At 40.1% G+C, this 11,435-nt stretch overlaps 1 protein-coding gene across 4 annotated transcripts in view; it reads left to right on the top strand.

The window, feature by feature from the left end:
• Positions 1 to 11,435, top strand: part of Cadps2 (calcium dependent secretion activator 2) — a 501,414-nt gene that overhangs the window by 448,084 nt on the left and 41,895 nt on the right. For all 4 annotated transcript variants that reach the window (XM_028762525.1, XM_028762526.1, XM_028762523.1 and 1 more), the window contains one exon: positions 1,241 to 1,315. In XM_028762525.1, the coding sequence (XP_028618358.1) occupies positions 1,241 to 1,315 (75 nt within the window). The remainder of the gene's footprint in view (positions 1 to 1,240; positions 1,316 to 11,435) is intronic.

The raw sequence follows: 11,435 nt of genomic DNA, 5'->3' as shown, positions 1-11,435 counted from the left end.
CCCCCAGGGAGGGAGGGAGGGAGGGAGGGGGGATTGATTTGGAAGTTTGTACATCATGCTTCCTTTATTATTTACATAAGTAGATAATGTCCACTCTAACTATTAGAGCCCTTGAGGACGTGAGGATCATTCCCAAGTATTCCAAAGCATGAGTTGATGTTTTGTTCTGTGTGGAAACTTTGAGACATGTTTTCAGAAGAAAGCAAAAATAGCTTTCAAAAACGTAGACCTTAGGGAACCATTCAGCCAGCAGCTGTGAAGTTGGTCTAGTGTTTACCCTGCCCTGAGTACTTTTAGTCAGTTTATTATGCTTCCTGTTCCAAGAAGCCCTGAGTCGTCGGGATAAGGTTAGTCATCACAAGTCACACTTTCTGTGAAGTGGCCATTGGGGACAATCTGCTGTCAGACAAATGCTTCCAATGAAAGAATCACTGTTTAAATAGATGTACCTACATATGCCATGGAAGCCGAGTCTTCTGCTAATTTAAGAACTGAAGCATCTAGTAATCTCTCTAAAAAAGCAAAAGCAGGACTCCTTCAGGGTTATCTTAAATACCTCTTTTTTTTTTTAATTTATTTAAAGATGTCTTGTTCGTGAGGAAGCAGCAATAATGCTTTGGGGAGTAATGCTGTTTCCTTATACCTCTTATGGCCTATTTAATCTGTTATCGTCTATTCCCTTTTGTTGATGAAATTTTATTTTTGCCCTTGCTTGAGCATGTTGTAAGAATTGTATACACTCCTGCTCCCGGGCCAACAAAAAAGTCCTTTTAGGGAGAACAATTGGGAGTGCATTTTATTTCTAGAGCACATTTGAAATAACTTATGAATGAGAGTTGTCAGACATGAAATGCTGTATTAATTAAATCTTTTTCGAGTCTTTTTGCTTCCCTGGCTAAACCAACCCTTTAGAAAAAATACAGGGCCACCTTCATTACAGAGGAGAAGACAAAAAGTACCCTTCACATTCCTCTGCCTGAATACGGATAAGAACTCAATTCAGCCCTGTAATAACCCCATTAGCTGCTTAACTCAGCAGCGCACATGGGAAAATTTTCCAACCACAATGTAAAAAGTGTTGACTGGATGGATCGTTGTCTTGGCTTTGTTCTTTTAATGTTCAAAATGATCATTTTAAGTAAATTTGATACGCTATAACTACTAGCTTTAGAGCAGTTGTGACTTACAACAAAGAATTCATGTCTGTAGCCACTAATGCATTTTGTCTTTTAAAACCTAGCAACAGTACCATTCAAAAATAGATGATTTGATTGACAACACCGTGAAAGAAATCATTGCGCTGCTGGTTTCAAAGGTAATGTATCATTTATTTACCTTTGCAAGTAAAATTAGGACATAACCTTCAAATGAGGATTTTTAGACATATCTCTTATATTTCTAAATACCTGAGTATGAAATTGTATTTTAAAAAAATAAATAAATGTGAGTTGGGGTGTAATTTAGTGTCAGAATGCCTGCCTGGCATGTATAAAGCCAGCATTCAATCCTTACAGTACAAACTAAGAAAATGCATACATGCATGTGAATACGCACGCACAAGCACACGCACACACACACAGGCACATGCGAGCACACGAGCACACACACAACTTCAAACAAGAAAATGGAAATTATGTCAACAATGTGGAGGTGGATTGGTTTGATTGAACATGTGAAGAATTTTGTCATTTCTTGGAAATTTCCTTTGGAAAAACAGTTCTTTTCAGGAATACCTTATATCACATTCATGCTAACAGTTTTACTTCCAGAGAAGATTTGAGTATCCTTAGTTTTTGAACTTAGCTTGTTTGTCATGATGCCATCCCTAGAGCTGAAGATTTAGCCTTAAACACAGGCAGAGAGGATTGTATCTGGACTTCACTCCAAAACTTTGCTGCACATTGCTTGGAATAACTTTGATAGATGCAATGCCACTCCATTGTATACGTGAAAATAAAGAATAAACAGCTTTGCCATTTAGCAGTTATGTGACTTAGCTACAACTGAAGTAATACGGATGGCCATGGGTAGCATAGATAAAATCTGAGAATGTTCAGAGAGGCATGGCTACAAGCATGTATTTATTTGGAATCAAGAACTTACTAAGGAAGAGATGTTGATAGTACCAAGAACTTAAAGAGGTCGAGAAGTCATTTCCTGATGGGTTCAAGGTCCCAGCCTTGAGAGATAAGCACTTTACACTGCTACACTAAGAACAATTAGAGTTGTGATTATTTAACCATCTAATTCAAAACACCTAGAATAGATAAATTTGTAATGGCCTCATCAGAAGGATCAGAGAATGGGGAAATTATCCCATGTTGATAACATACAGTGAATAAAGGTACCAAAACATTTTATACCCCATAAAGATGCACAGTAATTACTTGTCTTTTAAATGGTGGAGAAAGAAAATGGATATTCTTTAAGTGTAACTTTGGCATGAGCCATCGCTTCTAGCCCTTCAAGGCTTTATGTCAAAGAAGTTCAAAGCAGACTTCGTAAAACAGCTGAAAGAATTTTGTCAGCTCAAAAATAAATAAATAAATAAATAAATAAATAAATAAATAAATAAATAATGCAGATTTTATAGCTACATGTTATGAGTTTTTTTTTAGAGAACAATTGAAATTTTTAATCCTCATTAATAATTTAAGGGGTGCAGGTACCAGCTTTTGCACTGAATGAGCTTAGGTGATTTTAAGTTGACACTATTAAAAACTGAAGTGAGCCACTCCATTCCACATACACAGGATCTAAATTGTTATAGCCTGTCTGGAAGATACTTTAGAAATATCAAATGCATCTAACATCCTTTTGCCTCTTGGCATATTCCACAGTACTCATAGATGCACAAAATTTTCCCATTTGATGTTTGTTGTGTCATATCCTGCCAGAATTTGGAAGCAACTTTAAATTAGAGAAATAGTAATGCTGTCAGACATCTATTTAATCTATGATTTGAGGGACTCTTAATGACTTAATGGATGTTTTAAAATATAGTACCAAATGGATAGAAGATGAAAATTTAAAAGGGTAAAGTATGATCTGAAATTGTATTGCCTCAGAAATATGCTATTTTGAAAGTCACTGGAATTAACAGAAGTTATACTGGGCATCAAGGTTACAGTTCATGTCTTTGGCCTTTGGGTGTATGTTTCAAATTCTCTGGTAACAGGTCTTGGGGTAGGAAACAACCACTAAACCAAATGTCTTCAGTATACTACCTCATGATATCCTGACCATATTTATGGGAGGGAACTTATGGGAAGAAGGGTTTCTCTGGACTGACAGTGTGAGAGGCTATGATTTGCCCTTGTCAGGGACAGTGAGGCTCTGCTCACACTGCCTGCAGTCAGGATGCAGAGCAAGAATCTGTGCACTTCCTGCACCTTTCTTTGCACTCTGATTGGATACTAATTTCAGATGACTTGGACTTTTTGTGGTTTCATAATTTCTTTTTGTCCTCTACTGAGTGTTAAAACTTCTCTGTTGAATTTTTTTTTCTGATTCGTCCTTTATAGATTTCTATTATAGAGTTTCTTTTTATTGTTTCTGTTGCCTTATTAAACTTATTGTATATGTGTTTTCCTGATTCATCGAGCAGATCACTTGAATTCAAGGGCAGCCTGGTCGACAGAATGAGTTCTAGGACAGCCAGGAAAATACAGAGAAACCCTGTCTCAAAACCAAACCAAACCAAACCAAACCAGAATCTATCTCCATCATGATGCCCAGCATCAGGCATTCAGGCTTGGTAGTATCGCAGCAGCATGGTTTGAGCAATAATAGTAGGCCCACTGTCAGATGGCTCCCTGATATAGCACTCTAGAAATGATGCCAATGCCAGGGGTCTCTCCCATGAAACCAAGTCCTGATGCAGGAGTCGGTGCATGGCAAATCTCTGTACTGGCTTTCAGACTTGTAAGACTGAGGTTGTCCTCTGACTGGAACAACTTCTATAATTGGACTTCCTGGACTCTCTGGGCTAGCTTGATGCTTACAGTAAGGGTCTCCTCTCATTCCTGGGCAGCTAGACTTAGGTTTGTAACTGCTGTCTGGTTTTCTCCCAATGGCTTTCTGTTTTTCTATGCTTTTGGCTCTCCCAGCACCTCTTCTTGATTCTTAATGTTCCTTCCCTCTTTCCTGGGAATGATATATCTCAGACTCCTCCCACTCACAGAATCGTGTTTATGTTTCACCACGTACTGCAGAGCTCTCTTCCAGTACATTCATGATTCTCTGCATATTGGTAAATACAGTTCATGTGTTGATGCATTATCCTCTTCCTTCCTTTGTGCTGCCTGACTTGAATTCCATGTCTATATCTTCTTATTTAATGTCTTTATACTCACATAGTGTTCAGCATGTGCTCCTTGTATGTGTAGGAAAGATCCTAGACTCCTTTTTGTACACTTCTCTCTAGTTTGCAAGTAAATGCTAGTTTCCTTGGGCTTCATTGGTCTCCTTTTAAACTCTACACATTCCTGTGATTTTCTTTTGTCTTAGCTGCATACCAGTGATTCCAACTGTGTTCATATGTGAAGGGCAATACTGAATCATGCCTAAAGTCCAACCTCAGGCCTGCCCTGGGACTCTGACTCCCCTGTTAATTTTCTCATCTTGGCGAACATAAGCAGACTCCTTGTGGCTTCATTTCCTCAATTATAAAGTGGAAGTACTTATTAGTATATAATGGCATCATTTACCAGAATTACTAATATTTAATAATATGATTAGCACAATATTATAAAGAATCATCTGTTAGTATAAAGTTAATGCAGAGATAAGCTTAGGGGAGAAGTTTGGAAGCTTTAAGTACTGTTTCAGTATGAATTCATTCTACTATTGTTGCTCTGATTTTTACCTCCAAGCTCCTATCTCTAGTGGCCTCTTGTTTTCCTCCACAAACCAGTTTCTATGAGAACACTCACATCACCTCCAACCTAAAGTGATTCTCTTCTGCATTTCCTGAGTCCATTGATATTACTGGTCACCTCACTGTAGAAGCATCTTCATCCTAGGATCCCTGCCTCCTTAGAGCCCTCTGAACCTCCTCGCATGAGCGGATACAGGACCTAGTGCATCACTCTTCTGAACATGCTCTTTTCTGCCCCGTCTGATTCCCTGCTACCCTCTTTTCAATGCATGTTTAAGTCCATACCTTGCAGATCACCACCATGTTTGCCCTTCTGTTCGTTAGGTCTCCACACTGCAGCTAGAATACCTTTCAGAACACAAGGTAGGTCATATCCACAAGTGTATCACACCTTCAAGGTGCTCCCTGTTGCTTGGGTCTTGTTGCTTTGCTATAGTTTTCTAAATTATACCTTGCACTTGACTTTTTTGTTAATGTCCCACGAAAAGTGGTTATAGGTGCATTCAGACTAGAAATAATTTTCATGATTAAACAGTGCGTGAGAGTACATCGTCATCATGACCTCTCCTGGTATCCTTTACCACAAATTCCTACAGAAGCTCAAGTATCCTTAGAAGAGACTCTAGGACTGGTACACACACACACACACACACACACACACACACACACACCAGGCATCACCTCCAAGTCTTTTCACTCTAATAACTTTTGCTGCTGTAGTGCTCTTACTCATGGCCCGGGCTCTAATGTTCCCAGTATCCCAGTGATTTCTCAGTTACCTGCTGATGCTCTGTGCCTTATCAGATCCCTACATTGAAGCTCGTTCTTCTTTTCCTCTTACTCTGATGAAATACCCTATGATCTCCTTCCTAGAAGCCATCTCACCATCCTGGGAAAATTTAATATGTCACTCACACTTTCTTTCATCACTTACCTGTGTTCACATTCAGTCTTTTGAAATCAAGAAGCTTGTTGTCTCCATTATACTTTATACTATACAGAGTGCTTCTCATACAGCAGTGAGAGTTTACTGAGTGAATAGTATTAAAAAAGTCCATTCTGTCTATAACCTGGAACTTTAAAAAAAATCAGTTTCATAAGGCTATATAGTGTTTTAAAAGATTTTAGTGAACAGGGACAAGAGAAAAAGCACTGAAACTCATGATCTTTAGGCATCACAGATTTTCACAATACAAATGTGTGCCAGGCAGTATGCTCAATGTCAGAGATACAACGCTAGCAAAAACAGTCAAGGTCCTGGTCTTTGGGGAGTTTTCTCCCTTGGGAGAGACAAGCTAACAAACATTAAGGCACATCCAGACAGATGCGTGGTGTATCACAAATCATACGACATGGTGTCTTACATAGTTGGAGGACAAGTTTTCTCAAGCAGAAACTGAATTCTCAACAATGAAGGAGTCAGCCAGAAAAAGAGGGGCATAGCAGTTAGGTAGGAGACACTGCAGGCACCAGGGCCTGGTGTAAAATGAAGCTGAAAGAGGTGAGGAGAAGCTGATAGGATGTGCTAAGGAGTTTTGAGCCTTGATCCCAAGAGCAGTGGGAAGTCACTGAAAGATGGGAGAGGTGCAAGGCAGGGTGAAGAATTAGCCAGCTCTCTATTAGGAGATTCATCTGATGGCCTGTAGCAAACAGACTTGACAGAGGGCTGTTACTTTGACCTTTAGGAAGCTAATCCCAAGCACTTGAGATATACTGTAAGCAGGGTTTTTAGTACAGCACAGAGGCAGCAAACAATAAGGAATGCCCTTAGTTCTATGACATAAATCGCAGAAAAGAATCAAGCATCATTCATTGGTGTGGGTGCCCTACAAAGAGAAACAGATCTGGAGGGAGAGATCTTGATGACATCATGGGTCACAGTATGATCAAGCTTACCTTTGAGATATGCAAAGTAGATGCCAGTGGAGGTCCTTGGATATGAAGGAGTGAGGTGACATATGCAGGCTGAAACTCTCAATGTGATAATTTGAAATGATGCACCCTCGGTAGCTGTTACTCCCAGGCCTGAAGTGCTGTAACTGGAGCTCTCAGAGGAGAAGGGGGTGGGGGGGAGCAGGCTTAAAAGAAGAAGCATAACACAGAGGTGCTCTCAGCAGAGGGGAATTGAGAACATTTTTACCAACGGGGAAAAATGGTAGGTGAAATGCTAAATCTAATACTAAATACTATATTTATTGCCACCTTGTGTGGCAACTAATTAAGTTGTCTAAGATTTGGGATAGTAAGAAAAAGAAAATATAACACTAACTGAAGTTAAGCTGCTCTGGCTGAAAGGAGGTCTGGATCCCCACCGGTGTGGCCTCATCTCCTAGGGTGGACCTGACACCTATATTCCAGTTTCCGCATTCAGAGGAAAAACTAGATGATTGAGGTCACAAGGTCACTAGTAGATCCCTGGTGGCCACTAAATTTGTAACCTTTCCACAGCACCCTACAGAAGTCACAGAGATCATGGAGGGAAAGAGTGGCAAGTCCACATTCTAGTGCTATCCTTGAGTATGGGTATAGCAGCCAGCCCAAGGGCACGCTCATTGGGTATTTGTTCCACAGAGACATGCATGCCACGAGACTGGTTTGGACAGGTAGCTAGAGGTGGCAAGGAGAGCATCTGTAAGTTGAGGAGATCACGATGAATTCATTGTGTGTAATGATGAGAACACCAAAGAAAAACTCAGGAATGTTGGTCAGGACCAAGAATTAAGAGAGCCAATAGTAAAGAAAGCGAACAACTGTCAGGACGTGTCCCCATTACTGAGACACTCTTAGTCTGGGTGTGAATTAAAAGAACAGCGTGATAATGCTCAACTTCCTTGATCTTCACATGTTTGAGAAGAAGAAAAGAAAGGAGTATTAGGAGGAAAATACTTTGTCATTCAGTATATAGTTACATAAATTCATAAAGCAATGTGTGAATATATGTATATATTATATATTCTTTCCGTAGATTACTTTATCCTAAACTCCTCTGAGAAATAAGGTGGGCAGAGAGTAAATGATAAACTGGCTGGGCTTGATGATATAATGAAACTATCTTGCCAACTCAGCGTGGTAAGATTATTTTGATTAAATTTACTTCTTTGGATCAAGGCCATATATGCAGAAGGTACTTGATTAAATCTAAATGTGTATTTAAATAAAGGAATGGCTTCCACAGTTAAGGGCTAGAGCGGTGGAAAGTGAGGCAGGCGGGTCACTTCACTGGGCAGAACAAAGGAAGAGGGAACACTGGGAAAGACAGTCTAGGGAATTTGATGTAGCTGGGCTAGCTCTGGTGTTTTGGATGCTTGCAGGACAAGGTATTTTAAAAATACATACTGTCAAACACTCGCCATTCCCACAGATATCTGTGATCTAGAAAGATGTTTTCAGAGTCAGAACAAAGCTACAAGGACCTGATTCACAGCTCCAGAGAGAGGAGGGAAAATGAGCCATCATTTTAGTGACATTCTGTTTAAGGAAGAAAGCCTGTTTTCTTTCAGACTCAGATTGTCTAGTTGCACATGAAATTTTAATACTAGTTAGCCCTGATCGTAACAGCAAAACTTCTGCTAATCGACGTCCTAAGTCTCACTTGCTTTTATCTAGAATAGCATGCATTGTTTTCGCAATCACTCTTCCTATGAATGGCTGTACTTTCTACGGAAATTTTAAAAATTTGCTGTGTAAATGATGCATCCCTCACTTGTTTACTTCATGGCTGAAAAAGCAGTCACCGTGCGAAGAACCCAGGAGCCTGTAGGCCCCATCAGTTCTCAGGATTCATGGGTTTTATATCCTGCTATGAATATATAAATGATACAGTCTGTTGCAATGATTCTTATATCTTCTTAAACTTCAACAGGATATGTAAACCATTGTGTCTTACAGCACTCCTCATTCTGTTCCAACAGTCATTTCGGAGTGCATTTCCTTGGGAGTACATATCATGAGGCAAAGGCAGTAATTACCCAGACAGACTCTAAGTGTTAAATGTTACTCAAACAAACCCAGTGCGTGACATCCACAAATAAAGAACAGGGAAACAAAGAAATTGCAGGGTTTCATTCCAACCCAACACCCTCAGGAGAGCAGAAAGCACAAGGCAAAGCCAGAAGTATTTACCATCTCCCAGAGCTGTATGGAGAAAGTTCACAGGAAACAGTTAAAGATGCAGCAAGGAAGCTCAGCATTTAACTGGATTTCTTTGGATTCTTGCTGTTTTGTGCAATTAAAAACCAAATGGAAAATATGCTGTTACTAATCTTGATTTTTAATAAAGCCTGACTTGGGAGGTGGCTTTTCCACCATGTGGGCCTCGACAACAATCCTACAAAGAAAACCTTCCTGTAGGAACTGTGGGTCTCACTTAGTTGGTCTCAGGGGTGCAATCTCTGTAAGCCCTTAGAGTCTCTCCTGTGTTTGCGCCTCCTTGGGGACCATTTGGGACAGAGAGGAACCCAAACAGAGGCTTCCTACTATTGTTGAGGCAAAGAACAGTGTGTATGGCAGGGCTGAGACCCATGCATGGGATTTACTCTGCTATCGTCCAGCAATGCTATATATCCAGAGACAAGACAGGCTACCAGGTGCCTCCATAGAAAGACTTCTCTCCTCAGTTCCTAGCCATGAGGCTTCCTAAGGATCAGTTTCATTTCTGCTGTCCTACAGTCCAAGCCTTGCACCATGGAGTTATCTGCCTTTTTTATTTTGAACTGTGAGTCCTTCAAGATTATTCTTTCTCTCCTCCCATTTTTGTATACTGTCTGTCCAGCTGTATCAGCCACATCTGGTTCCTGTCATATTCACGTTCATGTCATTTCCTCTCACAACTTTATATACTCCTGAGAAGAATAGCCTAGGCCTCTTTCATGTCTATCTTTTCTGTCTTAGATGTTTAATGATGATTATAACAAAAATGGCATTCAGCAAGCACTTCTTAGGTGCTTGGACACATGTGCTGAATCATCTCAAGGCTTTCAGTTCTGTGGCACAATGGTGAAGAACGTGGGCTCTTTAACAGACCATCTGTCTTCAGAGCTTTCCTCCCATGCTAGCCACTCAATGTGCTCAAAGCAAGCAGGATCTGAGAGGTCTGACAGCCTCAACTTCACTCCACACTTATGGACACGCACATAAATTTGATTGACTCACATCTGTTTGTGTGTGGGCCAAACTCATTGTTATTCATTGTCACTGAGCAGTCCTACTTAACTCAACATATTTAGATATTCAGAAAACTCATGACTATAATTTAACTAATCACACCAGTCACACTAATTGCTTCTATTCATCAGGCATAATGGTGCATGCCTTTAATCTCAGCACTTAGGAGGAGGCAGAGGCAGGTGGATCTCTGTGAGTCTGAGGACCAACCTGGTCTACGTAGTGAGTTCCAGAGCATCCTGAGCTACAAAGGGAGACCCTGTCTTGAAAAAACAAACCAAAAACCTTCTTTTTTGATATTTCCTAATTTTAATCTTTTCATATTAATGACCTCCACAGTTCTTAGTGCCATCCTTGTCAGGTGAGTGAGAATCTTCATCTTCCCCATGAACCCAATACAACTTGACTCCTCCTTCTACATCCACCTGTAGGATTTTTGCCCCTACTTTACCTTACTCTTAGCACTATTCACCTGTGTGAACAGACACCAAGGATCAGGTGCTGTGCCTTTGATGCCTCTGGTTGTCAGTAACCATAGTAGTTGTCTCACCTCGTGGCAAATGAGATCACCTGGCAAACACTTGCTCTCAAGATTTGAGCTATAAGAGATGAGGCATTTTCCACAGAGGGCCATTAAATCTGGAATTCCCTTCCCGTGGTCTGACAGAGCCCTGGAGGATTGGGCTTCTGGGTCTTGGCAAACCATATTAAGTTAAGCTAGGCAGTCAGTCCTGTTTGATAAGAACACTTAATGGGCAGGAAGAACATAGTAAGTAGACTTTGAATCCTGAGTAATTTGTAATTTTGTAGTTTTCACTGTTTAGAAGCCTTAAGCTAGCTTCCCAGCTGAACGTAATTCTCTCTGAGAAGTACACCTTTGCTCTGCAGTTCCCATGATTGTGTTTCTGCATTCTTACATCATATCACAAATGATGTGGTGAAGAAGCCTATGGGGAAGTTGTCGTTTCTTTTGCATAAACTATTTTGCAGTAATTGATCAGCCATAGAGAAAACATTATCTCCTGTGCACTCAACGTGAGTTGTGTGGTCACCAGAGACTAATAAGCCATGTCCCTGGAACTATTATCACTTTGTAGCAGAAGCTGCTATGTGAACAAAAACCAGCCTTTGTTAATTTCCCGTTTCGTATTTAAAAAACCTTGTCAGCATTTTCCCTTTGGGAGTATGTAATTTGTCAATAGCGCATATTATTTTAGATATACAGAGGAAAGAAGCAGGGTAATGCATTCTTATTATTTTATTTTTTTCCACTGATTTCATGGCAGATATGTTTCTAGTCAGTAGAATAAGATTTTCAAGTTTTATGTTGATGAATACTTTTTTTATATATAGAAACATAAAATTGGCCCGTGAGATGGGTCAGCAAGTTAGG

The sequence above is a fragment of the Grammomys surdaster genome, unplaced genomic scaffold (genome assembly GCF_004785775.1).
Source record: "Grammomys surdaster isolate TR1022 unplaced genomic scaffold, NIH_TR_1.0 134, whole genome shotgun sequence".
Classification (NCBI taxonomy): Eukaryota; Metazoa; Chordata; class Mammalia; order Rodentia; family Muridae; genus Grammomys; species Grammomys surdaster.
This window is presented reverse-complemented; position numbering and strand designations above follow the sequence as displayed.